Below are 17,956 nucleotides of genomic sequence, written 5' to 3'. Positions count from 1 at the left end.
TTTACTGTCGCGTGCCGCCACAAATATTTCTTTTAAGGAGAGCTATAGAATTACTCCATACCTTTGTTAGACAAAGCGTTCATCCCGTCACTCCCAAGCTCATTATTACAAATCTCAAACAAATACAATTAGATAGAATGACGACAATTGTGTAATTATGGTTGTGGTAGACTTTAGATCACAATTTTACGGATTTTACCGAAGTTCCAAAGGGAAGGCTCCGGTGTCCTTTCATCTCCGACATATAAAACTGCAGCGGCACATGAGTCATAGGACGATGCGGATCGAGAGCGACTCGTGTTGTGTTGTGCCTCAGAACACGGACACCGCCTTGACGCACGAAACATAACGATAGATAAACTCCGGACAAAACAAAGTCACCGTTATAGGCAACCGTCGATCTAAGACGAATTCAAATTTTTCTACTCCCCCTGCCCCCCGACGCGTGTAAATAAATGAACGCGATCGCGAACGAGTCAGTTATTATCCGAGTCATTATCCGAGTTACAGTTCGAGTTAACACACGAGTTATTTGTCTGAGTTATTATCTACGTTTAATAGAATATACGAGTTATAGAGTTATCCGCGAGCGATCATACTTTCTCTTTGCGAATACATTTATAGGAGCGTCTCTCGACGGTATTTATATTTATTCATATTTATTTAATTTATTCTAAATATATTTGACGGGTTGCAACAGCAATTTCTCGTTATTTGTCTCCAACATAGAGATTTTTTTTCTTTTTTTTTCTTTTTTTTCTTTTTTTTTTTATTTGGATTTTACAATTTGTCCAGTAGGACATAACTTAGATATTAGTATGATTTTAAAAGCTTTTTAAATTCCTCACATACTTAGAATTAATCAAATAGCTTAGTATATAAGAGAGTGAACTTATGTCGCATTTTTTTCTTTTTTTTTCTTTTTTTTTCTTTTTTTTTTTATTTGGATTTTACAATTTGTCCAGTAGGACATAGCCTAGAGATTAATATGATTTTAAAAGCTTTTTAAATTCCTCACATACTTAGAATTAATCAAATAGCTTAGTATATAAGAGAGTGAACTTATGTCGCATGTTATAAATGCAGCTGCGTTCGTTACAACAATTGCCATTCCAAGGAATTTCTCTCGAAGATCGCGGTGAAGAATTTGCTTTGTTAAATTATTATTGGTATACTTCGTCAACTTGTGGTATATCGATACAACTTGTCAACCATCACTTTTAATAGCTTCTCGCTAATAAAAACAATTCGTAACTATTTAATAAGAAGCAGTGTATTCTTAGTTATTTAGAAATTTGCTTAATGATGTTTAAAAATACAAATATGTTTAAAAATTATATCGTAAATACATGTATTTCATTTCATGTTTTACTAATATATCTTTAATTTATATTAAATATCTGAAACTTGAAAGGTACTTTTAAAACTTTCAATACATCGCATTCGTTTCAAATTTAGTGCATAGTTCTTAGGTTATATTACCTTCGCTTTTCAAAGATTAATCTTAGTATATGGATTTAATGCATCATACAATAACCTCTCTTTGTCAGACAATTTTAGAAATTATCTATATGACCATAATCTTATTTCATGGTGGATATATTAGATTTGATGGACTATATTTTAATTTTATTTTATATTACTATTAATAGAATAGTAAGTAGAAAGATTACGTATATGCACTGTTACATAGTACGAATAAGCATACAATTTTTTATATTTCGCCTGTAACAGCAATTTGTAATTCGGTAATTATCTGTCTTCACATAATACTTCAAATTCCCATTTTAAAATAATAATGAACAATATGTTCATTCTGAAAATATTTGTTAAAATACTAGATTTTCTTAAGGAAATTATGTTTGTTGATGTACGCATATATACGTGTGCACCTTAGTGTTCAAATTCTTACAGTTATCTGGTTTGAAAATGTTCAGATCAATTCATTGATTAATTGCAGAAATGCATAATGAAATAATTAACATTCCATTCCATGCTTTTTCATACAGTAACGTTTAGTAACGTTTGATTTATGATATACGCATTTATATCTTTTTCTTTTATTTATTTATTAAAATTACAATCAATTCTCGCGTTGAGAATTTTCAGTAATTTTTCTGGCGTGGCGCAGTGACATGGCTGATTAACGCATTTATATGACAATCATATACAATATATAATATATGTCGGAGATGAAAGAACACCGGAGCCTTTCGAATTTTAGATAATCCCGCAACATTGTAACCTAGAGTCTACTATAGCTGTAATTGAACAATTGTAATTATTCAATCCGATTGTAATTGTTCGCGAGTTGTGATAATGAGTTTGGGTTCGAGGCGACAGCCACTCGCCTAACGTACCCGCGGTCACGGGATGAACGCTTTGTCTAACAAAGGCATGGAATAATTCTATAGCTCTCCTTAAAAAGGAGAAATAGTTGTAACAGTCGACAGTAAACATTCCAACGATCTCTGTCCCGTAGCTCGCCACACGTAGATCCTATTCTTCGAGCAAGATGATTTGCCACAGATCTCGATGCGTCTCCGCAGTACATGTTCAGCTAGCCTGAGGGCCCATCTTAGAATTTAGTTGGCTAAAAAGTCCTTCAAACAAACAGTCTTTGTCCCAGCTACGGGAAGATTGGAGAGGAGATTTATTCTATTGTAGAGGATGAGTCGAGTCCGTGATGATTGTGGCTGGTGGCTGTAGATGTCGCTGCTGGGGGTACTGCTATATTTTCTTCCTATTTAGAATCGTGGAATAAAAATCGGAATTCTGTCGCCGGGATTCGATCCCGCGTTTCGAACGTTCGTAGCTTAATGCGCTAACCACTGCGTTACCGTCGTCCGTTAGTTGTTTATATCGAGTAGCGGTATTTGTGCTGTCGAGTGCCGCTACACTATATTTTCGACTCCTTTTTTCGCGTAGAATCACCCCCTTTCCGCTTGTACCACCAGTTACCAACCACCCTGTATATAAAACGTAACACATAACAGAATATAATATAACGTAATACTATATGACGTAATGCAATGTAACGGAATATATTATAACGTAATACATTGTAACGTAATATAAATATTCCGTAGTGTAATATGACGTAAACCTATATAACGTAATACATTATAACGTGATATAATATAACATAATACATTATAAGGTAATAATTTACATCTCCTCTCACTTAACAGAGGCTCGACCAGCACACGCGTGGCGTGGGGAAGGTGTTCCGTCGTTAATATTACATGGGGCACCCCAATTCGTTCCGACGGGTGTCAGGCTGGAGAGTAGCTGAGGGATTGATAAGCTCTCACACCACCTCTATATATTCATGGAGGTCAAGCCGGAGACAAAGCTCGCGGGAGAGGCCCACGGTATCCGGAGAATGGAACCCTCCCGCCCGCCATCAAGATCGAGACGCATCAAGGATAGAGCGACAGTGATCGAAGACGACGACATGCTCCAGGCATTTGCCATCGTCGCGGCCTGGAATCGCGACGCCCGTACAAAGAAGAAAAGCGTGGACAAGAAAAAAAGCGTGCACAAGAAGAAAAGCGTGCACAAGAAGAAAAGCGTGCACAAGAAGAAAAGCGTGGACAGGAAGAAAAGCGTGGACAAGGAGAAAAGCGTGGACAAGGAGAAAAGCGTGGACAAGGAGAAAAGCGTGGTCAAGGAGAAAAGCGTAGACGAGGACGCGACACATGATGCGTCGATGCTGCGCTCCTCGACTGGTGCTAGACAGGACCGATGTGCGTACTGGTGGACCCAGGACATTGCAGATCTACGGGCGACGTGCATTCGGGCCCGCAGGCGGCTCCAGAAAGCCCGCCGTCGGCGGCATCATGACGAGAAAGAGATCTCTCTCTGCTACGAGATATACAAGGGGACGCAATACTTCTTAAAGCGGGCGATCAGGAGCGCTAAAGCTTCGACTTCTCCCAACAATTCCGACTCGTGCATGTGTGAAGAACGTAATATTATATAACATAATACATTATAACATAATACATTATAACATAATACATTATAACGTAATATATTATAACGTAATATATTATAATGTAATACATCATAACGTAATACATCATAACGTAATATAATACTACGTAATACTGTATAAAGTAATACTATGTAACGTAATAGATTATAAGGTAATAAATTATAACATAATACATTATAAAATATTACTATCGTCATTTTATATTGCTCTAATTATACCTATTACAGTCTGTTAAATCTTAACTGGTTATTCAAAATTTTCCCAATTTTTCTCACTCTATCGTTAATAGTTTCTAATGAAAAAAAAGTAGGCGATTATTTTTCAATTGTATCTGGAGCCAGCAATATTTGTACGAATTATAGACTATAATGAGAATCAATTATTTCACGCAATTGAACGACGCTGAATCCTTTCTACATAAAAAATAATGTCCCTCTACAAAAATCGTAGCACGAGAGAATTCCAAGTTATGACACACTCGCCATTATTCAATTCACCATTGATAGGAGCAGTTTTTTTCTTTTATTATATTTCTTCTTTTTTTTTAACCAAAGCATAGGATAATTATAGGACGTTAATAATCTAGTCTGTCTGAATTTTTGGGTCCTGTTACAGCGGATTACTGAGCAAAAGACGGGTGCCTCCATCAGAAACATGGCATTGCTAGTGTGTTTTCTTTTCTTTCTTTTTTCATTTTTTATTTTGTTTACGACGATTCGTCGCGATTCGTTTTAACACGACAACCATCGATACCACAGGACTGTTCCTGAGATCTTCCCACGTCACCTCATTGTATTTGTTGCCCCGTATAGGTTTCGTTTTATCTCTTCTGCCATTCCCCTTATTCTTTCCTCTTAATCCCACGGTGTGCGCATATTGTGAGAAGACGAAGATCTTTTGAGAGAATCGAATCACACGACTGGTTTTTCGGTTTCAAAATTGAAAATAATTGTCACCTGGTCGCGATGATTCCCTGTTTCGCCATCTTCGTTCAAAATAAAAAGGAACCAACGCTGTTGTAGTGTATTCGAGTGTATTCGAGTCGAATACCATCATGTTACCTCGATCAATCATTGTGCTATATTTATGTAAGTTATGCAAAATAAATCATCTGTAAAATTTACTTTAAACCTCATTTCGAGTCAATCTACTCCTCGCTGCCTTTTGTAACAACTTTCGATCATCTTTCATTCAATAAAAATGAATAAATGAGACAGCAACCTTTGATTTTTTTTTAAGCATTGTGTACAAAATTTCTGTTATACATGTAGAAGATTGCTGAACGTATATTATCATAGGCTGATGTAATTGCGTTTTGCATGCATAATGTATGCAATAATTGACCATAATCCAGTGCCCCAAATGGCCTCGCATAAACGCAGTGCTCGACTTTCCATGCTACCGATGCTCCAGTGGAAAGGGAAATTTTGATAGCACACCATGTGGCCAACGTACAGCAGTAAACCATTCATACCTACGGATAATCGAATATAATTGTTTTTACATTTGTTGCAAAAGAGTGTTGAAACAGTGAACAGGTTGCGCGCCAACCTGAATTTTTCTTAATGCTATCTTTTAACAATCTAATAAAACGTTTATTACAAATTTATATATAAGTTATAGTATATTTGAATCGTTAATTAGAAAAATAGCTATTTGATATCTGCTGGCTAGTAAGACACTAACTGCATTGAAAAGTGTATCGAAGACGATAATGGTTTAAAAAACTACGTTTTTTCAGTAGCATTAATTCTTCAAACAGGTTTTAAATCGATTTGGCGCGAAACCTGTTTAGTGGTTGTGTAATCTCGTGAAAGTCATACCAGGAATACGAAAAGGTCCACCGTTCCACACCTTGACGACATCTACGAGCAAGTAGCAAGCAGAAAGGAAAGCCAAGGAAAAAGACGTGGTTACGAATACGAATGACAGTGACCTGCATATATAATAGCAAATAAATACGGTTTTATAACGTAATCGATACGACGTTGTCCTTTTTTGGAAACGTACCATAATTTCTTGTTGACGGGAATTACGTTGGTAAAATGAAGAACGCATCCTACGCAACCGAAGAACGCAGCCCATGCTAACCATCTGATTACACGTTCTTTCCAGTCTTTGTAAGTCATCATGATTATGCCAGCGTGTAGGCCAAGAAAGACTTGAAACGCCGCTGTAAGGGTACCTTGATTTTGGAAATAATTATTTAGAAATATCAAAAAGAAAAGTGTCGAATAAATAATATTCATTTCCACGTGAAGTAGGTTATTATGGAACTGTGAATTTTATTTCTCTGAAAAGTAAAATTGGAAAAAAGTTAAAAATTCTTCCTAATAAATTTAAATAAATTTGTGCAGTATGAGATTTTGGAAAAGAAAAGTCAAGATAACAATTGAAAGTCTGCAGAATAAATTTTCACAGTACTTTAATGGAAGACAGTGTACCCAGAATTCCTTCAGGATCGTACGGTCCAGATTTATAAACCGTAGCTGAATGGTGCAAATGAGCTTCTTTAAGTATCACTCTATCAATGTAGCCTGCTGCACCGCCCACACAATCAAAGTATTTCGCGTCGTCGTGAAGACCACCGGGACCAAGATATCCACTAAGAATAATCGCTTTTGATGCTTTCGTAAAAACACAATTGTCATTCATTAAATCATACGTACATACGTGGGACATCCTGGAACGTTTAAGCAGAATGTTATGACGCAATGAACGACCACAATCACGAGCATCACGCACCATTGAGGAAGAAGCAGAAGAAAATCTTGCACTTCTCGTAACATTGGAGACTATGAATGAAAATGAAATATTTTGTAAATCGATGTTTCCGAGAAAATATATAAAAATATTTGATACTTCTACGGGGAAATACATATAGAAAATTTTCATTTATAAGTATGTATACACTTACTTGTATCTTTCTTGGTCTTCTTGACATTAAAAGGAAATATAACAGAGCAACAACGAAATAAGTTATACCGAATCGTTGCAGAACACCGAATATGCGGATGGTTTCAAGCTGGCCACCTGTGCTCACCGTATTCAGGGACAACCCGATTAGAAATAAAAGTATGCTCCTCTGCCATATAAAAAAGTAAAATATAAATAAATATAAATAAATTAAGATTGAAATACAAAGTAAAAATTCTAATTTGCATAAATTCTATATTCCCTATTACAACTGTTTGAATGCAAATTACATTCTACCAGTTTTTCTTTGCAATTGTATCAATGCAAATTAAATTTTATATTTATCTGTGAAATTGTTATCAATTACTTTGACGATCCCATATAATATCTGGCGTTTCGGTGTCATGCGCTTCATCTGACTGGACATCGCTATGGGGATACACACGCCCATGATCCATATGAAACAAGGGAACAACAAATCTCCTGGAAGCAATCCATTCCAAGTCGCATGACCAAGAGTCCTATAACCACCCGATCCATCGTTCACGAATATCATCAACAACGTACTGGCCCTGTAACATTAAACTTTTCTTAAATACTGTAATATTTTATACGGAGCGATTTTATTAAAAGAGAAATAAATAGAATAGAAACATTTACCCCCGCACCGTGTCAATCGCCTTCACTCGACGTTTCGCGGGTTGCTTCATAGCGCCATCATCCACCTGACTTTTCATATATTTCTTCCTGCATACGTGCCACAGTGATTTCAAGCCAGACAGACCAAATAGAACGAGTAACAATACTCCAAAAATAACAAGAAGCTCTGAAAAAAATTACACTTTTATCAACACGACCGTTGAACTTTATTTTGCTATAATCTCTTCTACAATCAAGGTACTATCGTACATCTTAATAAATTAAATCAGACGTAACATGGCTGCTATCATGGCTGCTATCTACAACCATCCGGTAAATATTTATAACCATCAAACGGATCTGATATTTCGATACAAATAAATAAGATCTGGATAAAGTCTACACACAGATTTATACGTATAACAATTACTGGTTATTTTTCAACTTTTATTAGAAATTCTATTTGATGCAGGGAGCCTTGCCTGTATAAGGATACGTTGGCGCATTCAGAACCTTTATATCGCAGCTTCGATTCACTATAGAAAGTTCGTACACACCGAACTGTCCCAGGTTCGGCGTCAGCTCACAGATCACGTCGCTGAAATGCGAAAAAGATGTAAATCGTATAAAACTGGACGGCGTTAACTTTAAGACACGTTGTATCGTGACACTTCTTTCGGTCAACCAAATGTACCTGGTATTTTTAGCGGATATAAATTCGTTGGGATCCTCGGCATCCAATACTCTCAAGCTCGTGGATCGAATAGTATCGATTGTCACGCTGGAAGTCCAGTTTACTACGATCTGCTTGATCCTAGTATATGGGCACTGTAACGAGATTATTCTCTGTGGTATGACTACATTTTTATAGAGGAAAATATAGGTCTCGATTAAAGAAGTTGATTAATTTCAAAATTCGAACATTAAAAGGTTATCGAACTAACTGCGTTTATTAATTCATTCTGTATACCGCAAGTATCACACCAATAAATTATTTCACTCGTGTAACGTTACGATGTAATAAATCGAAAATGAAAAAGGATTCGATGAATAGATCTCCATTAAAGAAGTTGATTAGTTTCAAAATTCGAACATTAAAAGGTTATCGAACTAACTACGTTTATTAATTCATCCTGTATACCGCAAGTATCACACCAATAAATTATTTCACTCGTGTAACATTACGATGTAATAAATCGAAAATGAAAAAGGATTCGAAGAATGAAAGAAAAAGAAATCTAACCCTCAATGCTCAAATGTGCATCCCAAGCACCACCGATATGCGGCGCTCTAACTCTTTAAAATCTGACAGTTAACACTTTACTGACCGCTAGCGGTTCAACAATATACGCACGTCCGACTGGCAACTCAGGCGCAGATTCTCCCTGGCGCCGGCACTGTTTCGGTTTAGACTCTTCAATACCGTTCTTTTCGTTTATCGCGAACGGTAAGTTTTTTAAATTGGTATAAAACTGTGGAAACTTACAAAGCAACGCAACTGACGCAACTGATCAAGGTATCTTAGTACTAAATAACAAATTACTGCTCAAATAATGAGAAAGATTGTCGACGACAAAAAGCCGATTAGTAGGCTATCAGTCGGTAAGCGTCGGCGACAAAAAGCAGATTAATAGGTATCGGTCGATAAAGTGTTAAAAACTTGCAAGTCGAAGTATGATGAAAATAAGTTGGAGTTGCCGGTTGATATTTACAATTGAAAGTCGAAGCGTTAAGGGTTAACTTCTTCGTCTGTATCGTAAAAAATATATTACTGAACGGTGGATTTTTATGCAAATTCATATTTTGCTGAGCGCAATTAGAAAAATGGAACCCCAATACCGACTTTTTTCATTCTGTAAATATTATGACGATTAATTTACTATAGATTTTCCATGTGTTCGCGTATTTAAATTTATAAATGTATAAACATGTGCATTCTAATTGTTTTAAAAAAAGCTCTTTAACTTCAAATTTAACCAATAATCATGGTTACCTGAGACTCCGATCAACATTTGAACCCGTTCTTGGAATATTCATAGGAAACGGTATTGCACAGAAGCAGGCAAAAGTATGCAAAGCACGAAAAAACATAAAAAGAGCGTGTCCTTGCGTGACTCACCAGCGCGCAATCCGCGGAAAGCAGGTAGAGCCAGGCGTTCGAATCTTCTGTGCGCAAGTTGATACAAGCCTCGTCGTATCCAAGGGTGTCCTGGTCACAGATCCACTCATCCATTGTCTCCATGTCACGCTGAACAGAGAATAAATGCTGGGTAAGGAAGAACTCGCGGTGCACGCTTCGAAAGTCGCGCGAGGAATCACGGTTGATGACTAGATTTAACACGCATCCTTAATTTGAGAGAAATGTTTACAACACGTTCCATATACGGTGACCGAGAAAGTGGAACGCTAAAAACCGAATTTTTACCATGAGTTCTTCTGCCTTTTACGGTATGATAATGAAGTATCTAGATGAAATAAAAATGTTTTTACGCGGCACAAGAAGGAGAATATTTTAATTTTCGCTCGAATCCATGAAATTTGAATTTCTTGATTAATTTCTTGACGAGTCAAAGAATTATTTCCGAACTATAATTTGATATTTATGTACATAAAATTGTTACTTTAAAATCGTCGATATCGCAGAAGTTTAATCTAAGAAGAATCGATATTCTATGGATAAAGAGCTTTTAGTGGATGAAGTTCACCACTGTCTTTCGCCTAATATTGCATTGTTACCAATAACCGACACGCTATCAAGTAATTTTTAGAGTACGTTTAAATACATTCACAAATATACTCCGTTTAAAGAAAGAGAGAAAAATAAAAAATTAATATATAAAATACCTGGTATTGTTCTTCAGACTCACAAGTAGATGCGCATTATAAATGCTTGGACCTCAGAAAGGAAAAATGTCGAACAGTTGTCACGGGACAAAAAGCAAAGAACAATCGGTGCTTCTCAGTGCAAAATAGTTAATACAAGGTATATAACAAGCTAGCTGGATAATTCGCAATAATGATCGGCTCTAACGGTATATTACCACATATGCGTATGTATATCGACGTTCGGTCAGCAAATGTTTCCACGATCAAATATTGCGCGGCCGTGGTTTAATCGGCGCGAGTTGGAACGAGAGTGGTGCGACAGCTTTTTAATATCACGCCGTGTGCTGGCGAACAGACAGCCGGCTCGAATCGTCACGAATCACGTGGGTGCATCGACTGACATTTCACCTGGCATTCAACAGGAATTTTACCTGGCCACTAACCGAGCCATCGCGATCTCCTGCATACAGTATCGGCCGCCTTGAACAAGACTTTTTATCCGACGGGCTTTGGAACGTGTTTACCGATCATCGTTCAGCGCCTTATGGTGTGCGAGATTGATGTAATTCTCGTTCGTAACAGATGTTCCATGTAACGGAACTTCTTGTAGGATATTTTATGAAATTCTATGATCGGTGCAATAGAGTAGCGGTTTTTAGTACTCTCTAATACGGTTCGATTGAAATTGAAATAATTTGACGCTATGCGAGAAGACACAATACGAAAAATCGATTTATACGCAAAGAAGATTTTCTCTTCCTGGCTTCTGCTTTTGTCAGCTGAGTTTAAGGGGATCGAATGAAAAACTGTATATCGAAACGTGAAGTAACATCATTCTGGAATCATACAATCGGAGATAGATAACCTTGAACAGGTGAAAATCGACACACACATTGACCTGAATTGGAGAACTCGATAAAAGGGGCTTGAAATGTATGAAAATCGATAAAGCCTTAGCATGCGATGAACTTATATTGAATGAAATCATTGAGGTCACTTGATTCCTATACTATTATCAGGAATATTATTTGAAGTATAGGTAAAAGTATTTATTCGTGTTATCACAATTGCTGATAAATTTAATTGATTAATTGATAGATATGTCGATAATAATACAATCGCGGATGAGATATGGAACATGAACCTAATATTCGATGCATAACGAATTTTTGTAAATTATTCCAATGATCGTCTAATTTAAAAAAGTTGGTACTCCCGAACTAATGGAAAGCATGACGTGCATAAATGGGAAAAATCGTAATTTTCAAGTTCCTTTATTTTGAAGCTAATTAAAATAGTTTGACATATATATATCATATAATGATTCAAATAAGTGCTATTAAATACGTACGAGCTGAGCAAATTATAAAACAAATTTGATATGTGCAGTTCGGTAGACTGACTAGCATAGACGTTTCGAAATCCATAACTTCATAAATGTAGTCATTTTTTAATCAATTACAGGTAATAATTAATATCGAAAAACTTTCAATGTTACACAAACAAACCTTTTCCTTAAGATGAGTATATTGGTCATCCATCTCATGTTATCCATGTACATTACAATTTATAAACAACAGCAGACATATGTGGCCACTTGTTTAGCTTGTTCGAAATTCCTTTTTCTTCAGATTTACATCCACATAAATATTTACGACGCGATGATGTGTATGGGTCGATGACTGCGACTCCATCAAGATTATTTATTACAATTCGCCATATGTGACAATAAATTCATGCATAGCTAATGCTTTCCTCTCTTTAGCTTGAACTATATTCATTTTACAAGAGAAAGATAATATACGAATAGATATACGTCACAAACACTAGGGTTTTTGCTAGCTTGCAATGTGTTGTGTATTTTTCATAGTAACAGAAGGAATGTAACTAGTATAATATTGTGTCTGTGGAATTTTTAACATTAATAATTCTTTATATTATGAAATACTTTATATTATGAAATACGTCGGCATTATGTAATACTGTGAATAGGATTGGATTTTATACAAAAGAAAAAGGTGGTTCGCACAAATTTCGCTATTACCGGAAATATAACTTAGGCCTTATAAAGTGGGTGTGCATTTCTTAATTTTTGTTTTTTTTCCCAATTTTTCCTTGCCTAAAACAAATGCATGCAATAATTTTATTCATATCTTCCTAACGTTAATGACCTTAGTGTACATTATATAATTTATATTCTTTCGTTTTCATATAATTTAACGAGTTTTCTACCTTTATTATCTAGATCCTTTCCGTGTACAAGCAATTTTAATATTGCAATAATATATTTATCAAAAGCGTCAAAATCATCACATGCTAACATCTATTATTATACCCAATAAATAGTACAGCAAGATTTCAAATAAATGATTAACAGCCAAAAGTGATGATCTATTACTATACCCAATAAATAGTACAGCACGATTTTAAATAAATTATTAACAGCCAAATATTAATCGATGTTTATAGATATTGGAAATACTTCTAAATCTTCAAAATTAATGTTTGCCACTAACTATGTCACCCAGGTGTTCCTTTGCGTGTCGTAGCGACGATACATAGATAATTCTGAATAACAGTGCATATAAATTAATCAACATATTGGATATATTAGATTATATTATAAAATTGCACCGTTCAGTCTAAAGAATTTAAAAATTATGTTAGATTAACTAAATTAAATATGATATTAATATTGTATGTTGGAATTCCTCATACGTGCTATTAAAATCAATTTACAATTTAAGTTGGAACAAACAGCTTACATGGTCTATGTAAAATTTCATGACGGATCGAGAAGAATATCATTTATAAATTTTTACGCGAATATATAGAATATATTACGCATAAGCATTATACTTGATATTCTTCATTTCATCAAATAGTAACTACACACGTGTAAATACAATATACACCTATCTACAACAAAATTCTATTCAAAAAAGTATCGCCGCTATATGCCTTGCAAATCTTGTACCCTCTTACATGAGGGCATTTCGATATTTCTAGCTTTGGAAAATAATTCTTGATCTCCAAAGTTTCTTGCTTTCCACATCATCGTTTCCCCTAAGGATTAAAGAAACGATATATCCAAAGTATAAAGACATATCCTTTGACTATTATGTTAAGTCCCTTTTTACAGTCTGTCACACAAAAGTATACCGGTGATATCTACGAAATTTGATAATTAATGTGGGGAAAAGTGTAATACTCTAAACTTATACAGTCTTCTGGAATACGCAGTGATTTATAATGTCTTGGTCTTAGTACCTTTTGTGACAATGAATAGAAATACAACATATATATCCGAAAAATGAATACTGTATACGCGATACGTTTTGAAACGATCTTTTTGTTTCCATTATGCTGAGCTGGCCACCACAGTCATTTAATGCAGGTCCGATAGAAAATATGTAGTCCTCTATGAAAAATAAACTAAAGGGAGAACGCATATTAAAGATTAGAATCTCAATGGCTCGCGTTCGAAGAACATGGAGTTCCTACCAGTCCCGTACGCCAAAAAATTAATAGAAAGCATACCGAAACGATGTCAGACTATAATCGATAATGGAGGAAATTGGATCCATTATTAAATAAAAACAAAATAGTTGTACTTTTGATCCATACTAGATTTATCACAAACGAATTTATATTTGTAGAGATATCGTCGGCATACTCTTGTGTGACAGACTATTATTTCTAAGAACTACACGTAGTTTGCTACTCTGGGACATTTAGTAATCAATTGAGTAAAATACTTACTATAATTTTTCTCTCTAAAACAGGCATGTCTCAAATTATGCAGGTATTCTTCTTCAACAGAAATTTCTAGCCTACGTAAACTGCCTTGATATTCAGTATGAAAGTTTTCTTTCACATAGTAGGGCGCCCTTAATCCTTGAGTTGTTCTCAATACAGAATATTTTCTGTGTACAAATTTAAAATTTGCATATAATCGCATTCATACGAGTCAATCGTTCTCTTTAAAATATACCAGAGATAGAAGCCAAAAAATAAAGCGTAAATAATAAAATTGAAACATTCCATAAAATTATCAATTTAAACTAATTTATTCGTCATTATTTGTCATAAATGTATTTGTCGCGAATTATGAATACACTTACGCGCTAGAATGTAAGCTATATACAGGATCTGATATAAAGAAACTGCTCATCATAGTTAACAATATTAATAACAGCACAGGCAACATTTGAAGGAATGTGGTATATCCATTTGCTTGCTAAAAATCATAATATTTATTTAAAAAAGCATGATTTGATTGAAAAAGAAATTGTAATTACTATATTTTAAATATATTAAATTACTATATTTTTCCTTCATACCTGAGAATGAACATGTTGAGCTTGTGCTTCTTGTTGTCTCGCCCACCTTCCAGAGCGTCTCATATAAAATTCTTGCTGTGGGAACCCACCTCCAAAGAACATACTGAACAATTCTTCTGCTGTTATGTCAGCTAGGAAAAATTATTTAATCAGTATATATGTTTTAATAAATATTGATAAATTATTACTATTATTATTATCATTGTTCCTTGTTTATCATAGTGAGGCTTAAAGCTTATTATAATCTCTGTTACAAACCTATTAATAATAATTTTAATAATAAATGGTGATAAATGTATCTAATAAATTTATGATAAATAATTATGATAAAAAATAAATATTGGACAAAAGATATTATAATATGTACCTTCAAATCCCCTTGTATAATTGTAATGTGAATGATTTTGGTGAGCTTGAGCACTTTGCATTCTTTCATCCTCAGGACCATACATGTCATACTGCTTTCTTTTTTCCACATCAGTGAGTATAGCGACAGCATTTCCAATGGCTAAACACAATATAAATTATACATATGTCACAATAAATACTATATATCAATAAATAATACTATATGTCACAATAAATCTGCCTCAAATATACTTTTATTATCCTTTTTAATTTACCTTTAAATGCTTCAGCAGCACCTGGTGCTTTATTTTTGTCTGGATGTAATTGAAGTGCCAACTTTTTATATGCCTTCTTAATATCACTATCAGTTGCATCTTTGCTTACACCCAAAATTTCATAATAATCTTTGCATTTCTTGATTCTGCAAATAAATGAATTACACCAATATTAATGATAAAATAACAAATCTTATTATTATATCTCAAAATTTTTATTAAGATGATTTTAGAACTTTATTCGACACAAGTACCTTTTAATATGTTCAAGCTGTTCCTTTGTATAATCATTAGAAGCTTGAGTATGTGTAGTTTCCTTAGGTGCAGTTTGACGTTTCTTAACTGTAGGTTCAGATTCAGACTTTTGTTGATTTTGTTTTGACATCATTGTCACTTTTGCCAATACATCTGTGAATGTATCATTAATTACAAGAAAATACTATATAGTTACACAAATTTCACTTAAACTCTTAATTTTCTGCTTACTCATACTACATTTCTCTCTTGATCAATATTCAGACACACACGATTACCATGAAACCATATTTCTTAAAGAATTCAATATAAACATTAAAATAATCTTTTAAAAAAAATGACAATCTTTGAAACCAAAAATACAACAGGGATCTCTTCCAAAATGTCAAATAATGTCAATAGTGTCAATAATTTAGTGGTTAGATGTAAATAAAGTAAAGGACAACTAAGAATTGATTAAGTTATTTTATAGAAGCTGACGTGGGTTTTTCCCACCTTACCTTCTGCTTTTTTTGTTGGGTAAAGTTTCTGTGCTTTACGTACAAATTTTTCCGCCTCTTCGTATCTTTTCTCCCGTAGATATCGTTCAGCGAGTTCCATACATCGCTCAGCCTCATCTTTATTGCTATCCATGACTTTTCTTAAAGGCCAAATTAAACTTTACCTTAAACACAATGACGGAGCAGAACAGTAAATAAATTTAATCATACACTAATTCTCCGCCATAGCAATTTAATAAGTTGCGTCATGAACACGCTATGAAGTAGAGCATTCCACTACCATCCCTACATATACTAGTATAAGTGACGACACATTTCACAGGCGCTACTTATAATATAATAATTATTGTTTTTATTCACGGACCTGAATAATTTAACTCTAAAATCAACCAATCAGAATGTTTGCCATCGATTAACTGAAATTTGTATAATTCAAAAAAGTTCTGTTAACAATAACATAAAGCGACCTACATAAAGAAGTAAATAAACGCGTATTGGATAATTTTCTAAGACATAATATTACTTCTTGCAAATTATACGAAGTAATTGTTTTTATATAATTCAAAAACTTTATTTTATCATAAATAATTTCTTTTATTTACAATAAGAATTTGTCAAAAAATATACTCTGATCATATATGTTAGATTAAAATATTACTGCCAAAGTGGCATCTCTAGTTTCTTTAGAATCAATGTATTTTCTATGTCAATAGTTTGAAACTATTTGTATATTATAAACTAATGTTATATAGTCAAGCATTAATTTAACATTATTATTCGTATAATTGTCAAACGTTTATAAATTATTTTAGGTAATCATATCTTTTATTTATTAAATGATATTTATTTATGATGCATTTCAACTGCAAGGTTATATTTTAATATATTTTGAATTCTTCAAAATGTGAATTTATATTAGAAATAAATGAATATTCTTTAATTATTAGTTCTTAATTTTATATACATTTTCACATTTACAGAAAATGCTAGGTATAAGGCAATGTGTACAACGATTTATATCAAACAAAATATTTAATGCAAATAACTCCAATTGTTTATCTAGTATACAACAAAGATCATACAATTGGTATAAAGATGAAGAAGAAGAAGAAACAAATAAAGGATTCCTTAAATATAATAAAGTTGTTTTTCCTCCGCAAAAACCAGGTGAAGAGAAAAGACCAGGTGTAAGTTTATTTTATATTGTAAAATAATTCCATTTTATTAATTAAAATATAATTATTCACTATATTTTTATATCTTACAGTATGTCTGTCACGTAAAAAAATTCATTAAATATAGTCCATTAAATATGTGGTATATTGCTTGTTTTGTAAGAGGTATGAGCGTAGATGAAGCTATTAAACAATTGAGCTTTTTGAAGAAGAAAGGTGCAGCCATAGCAAAAGAAGTTATCTTAGAGGCACAACGTATGGCTGTAGAGGAACATAATATTGAATTCAAAAGTAACTTATGGGTTGGTAAGTATATTGAAAAAGAAATAAAATGTTTTCAATATTTTTAGTACTACAATATTATAGATTTTCATTGTATTTTTTAGCTGAATCTTTTGCAACAAAGAGTATTATAATAAAAGGCATACGACGTCATGCTAGAGGAAGGATAGGAATAGTACATTACAGATATTGTAATTACTTTGTACGTTTAGAAGAAGGGAAACCACCAAAACATTATTATCAACCAGCACCTAAAACAGGCGAAGAATGGTTGGAAGAATGGATGGAACAAATGCGTACCCGCAAAATATATAATTCGTTATAATGTACACATATATAGTTATATGTAAATAAATAATTATACATCATACTTTTTTCTGAGATTATGTACTTTGAT

At 33.8% G+C, this 17,956-nt stretch overlaps 4 protein-coding genes and 1 long non-coding RNA gene across 8 annotated transcripts; 3 read left to right on the top strand and 2 right to left on the bottom strand.

Annotated features, from left to right (window-relative positions):
- The first annotated feature begins 229 nt into the window (after nucleotides 1-229).
- On the top strand, nucleotides 230-3,985 carry LOC117152339. Its single transcript, XM_033323728.1, has 2 exons — nucleotides 230-639; nucleotides 3,192-3,985. The coding sequence occupies exon 2, from the start codon at nucleotides 3,332-3,334 to the stop codon at nucleotides 3,983-3,985; it is 654 nt and encodes a 217-aa protein (XP_033179619.1). The 5' UTR covers nucleotides 230-639; nucleotides 3,192-3,331.
- Nucleotides 3,986-5,179: 1,194 nt separating this feature from the next.
- Nucleotides 5,180-10,531, bottom strand: LOC100740677 (heparan-alpha-glucosaminide N-acetyltransferase-like). Of its 2 annotated transcripts, XM_012391733.3 has the most exons (12): nucleotides 10,400-10,531; nucleotides 9,675-9,803; nucleotides 8,250-8,383; nucleotides 8,038-8,153; nucleotides 7,577-7,742; nucleotides 7,284-7,488; nucleotides 6,918-7,085; nucleotides 6,674-6,795; nucleotides 6,445-6,605; nucleotides 6,011-6,185; nucleotides 5,824-5,936; nucleotides 5,293-5,474 (listed from the first exon to the last, which is right to left on the bottom strand). In XM_012391733.3, exons 2-12 carry the CDS (start codon nucleotides 9,795-9,797, stop codon nucleotides 5,293-5,295), a joined length of 1,665 nt encoding a protein of 554 aa, XP_012247156.1. In that variant the 5' UTR covers nucleotides 9,798-9,803; nucleotides 10,400-10,531. The 2 variants fall into 2 exon arrangements, with proteins under 2 accessions (XP_012247157.1, XP_012247156.1); XM_012391734.3 differs by lacking the exon at nucleotides 10,400-10,531 and having other exon boundaries at nucleotides 5,180-5,474; nucleotides 9,675-9,797.
- Nucleotides 9,957-12,321, top strand: LOC100741116. Its single transcript, XR_001102681.3, has 3 exons — nucleotides 9,957-10,312; nucleotides 10,417-10,987; nucleotides 11,161-12,321. It is a non-coding gene; the product is annotated as an uncharacterized LOC100741116 (long non-coding RNA).
- Nucleotides 11,812-16,389, bottom strand: LOC100740798 (dnaJ homolog subfamily B member 12). Of its 2 annotated transcripts, none has more exons than XM_012391736.3 (8): nucleotides 16,103-16,389; nucleotides 15,602-15,755; nucleotides 15,348-15,493; nucleotides 15,092-15,232; nucleotides 14,725-14,855; nucleotides 14,506-14,621; nucleotides 14,144-14,307; nucleotides 11,812-12,500 (listed from the first exon to the last, which is right to left on the bottom strand). In XM_012391736.3, the coding sequence occupies exons 1-8, from the start codon at nucleotides 16,233-16,235 to the stop codon at nucleotides 12,445-12,447; spliced, it is 1,041 nt and encodes a 346-aa protein (XP_012247159.1). In that variant the 5' UTR covers nucleotides 16,236-16,389; the 3' UTR covers nucleotides 11,812-12,444. The 2 variants fall into 2 exon arrangements, with proteins under 2 accessions (XP_012247159.1, XP_012247158.1); XM_012391735.3 differs by having other exon boundaries at nucleotides 11,891-13,447.
- On the top strand, nucleotides 16,385-17,940 carry LOC100740919 (39S ribosomal protein L22, mitochondrial). 2 transcript variants are annotated; one of them, XM_003493487.3, is made up of 4 exons: nucleotides 16,385-16,644; nucleotides 17,083-17,289; nucleotides 17,370-17,583; nucleotides 17,664-17,940. In XM_003493487.3, the coding sequence occupies exons 2-4, from the start codon at nucleotides 17,086-17,088 to the stop codon at nucleotides 17,882-17,884; spliced, it is 639 nt and encodes a 212-aa protein (XP_003493535.1). In that variant the 5' UTR covers nucleotides 16,385-16,644; nucleotides 17,083-17,085; the 3' UTR covers nucleotides 17,885-17,940. The 2 variants fall into 2 exon arrangements, with proteins under 2 accessions (XP_003493535.1, XP_012247160.1); XM_012391737.3 differs by lacking the exon at nucleotides 16,385-16,644 and adding an exon at nucleotides 16,748-16,914.
- Nucleotides 17,941-17,956: the final 16 nt, after the last annotated feature.

The sequence above is a fragment of the Bombus impatiens genome, unplaced genomic scaffold, assembly GCF_000188095.3.
Source record: "Bombus impatiens unplaced genomic scaffold, BIMP_2.2 scf_1159, whole genome shotgun sequence".
Classification (NCBI taxonomy): Eukaryota; Metazoa; Arthropoda; class Insecta; order Hymenoptera; family Apidae; genus Bombus; species Bombus impatiens.
This window is presented reverse-complemented; position numbering and strand designations above follow the sequence as displayed.

What these genes read in the sequence shown, in the direction of transcription:
- LOC117152339 (XM_033323728.1), top strand. Translation starts at nt 3,332, where the DNA reads ATGGAGGTCAAGCCGGAGACAAAGCTCGCGGGAGAGGCCCACGGTATC.
- LOC100740677 (XM_012391733.3), bottom strand. Translation starts at nt 9,797, where the DNA reads ATGGAGACAATGGATGAGTGGATCTGTGACCAGGACACCCTTGGATAC. An exon ending in CGATCCTGAAGGAATTCTGG is followed by an intron (nt 6,186 to 6,444) that starts GTACACTGTCTT and finishes TCCAAAATCAAG; the next exon opens with GTACCCTTACAGCGGCGTTT. An exon ending in CCCGTCAACAAGAAATTATG is followed by an intron (nt 5,937 to 6,010) that starts GTACGTTTCCAA and finishes TTATATATGCAG; the next exon opens with GTCACTGTCATTCGTATTCG.
- LOC100740798 (XM_012391735.3), bottom strand. Translation starts at nt 16,235, where the DNA reads ATGGATAGCAATAAAGATGAGGCTGAGCGATGTATGGAACTCGCTGAA. An exon ending in TTATACAAGGGGATTTGAAG is followed by an intron (nt 14,856 to 15,091) that starts GTACATATTATA and finishes AATTTTTCCTAG; the next exon opens with CTGACATAACAGCAGAAGAA. An exon ending in CTCAACATGTTCATTCTCAG is followed by an intron (nt 14,622 to 14,724) that starts GTATGAAGGAAA and finishes TATGATTTTTAG; the next exon opens with CAAGCAAATGGATATACCAC.
- LOC100740919 (XM_003493487.3), top strand. Translation starts at nt 17,086, where the DNA reads ATGCTAGGTATAAGGCAATGTGTACAACGATTTATATCAAACAAAATA. An exon ending in GTGAAGAGAAAAGACCAGGT is followed by an intron (nt 17,290 to 17,369) that starts GTAAGTTTATTT and finishes TATATCTTACAG; the next exon opens with TATGTCTGTCACGTAAAAAA. An exon ending in CAAAAGTAACTTATGGGTTG is followed by an intron (nt 17,584 to 17,663) that starts GTAAGTATATTG and finishes TGTATTTTTTAG; the next exon opens with CTGAATCTTTTGCAACAAAG.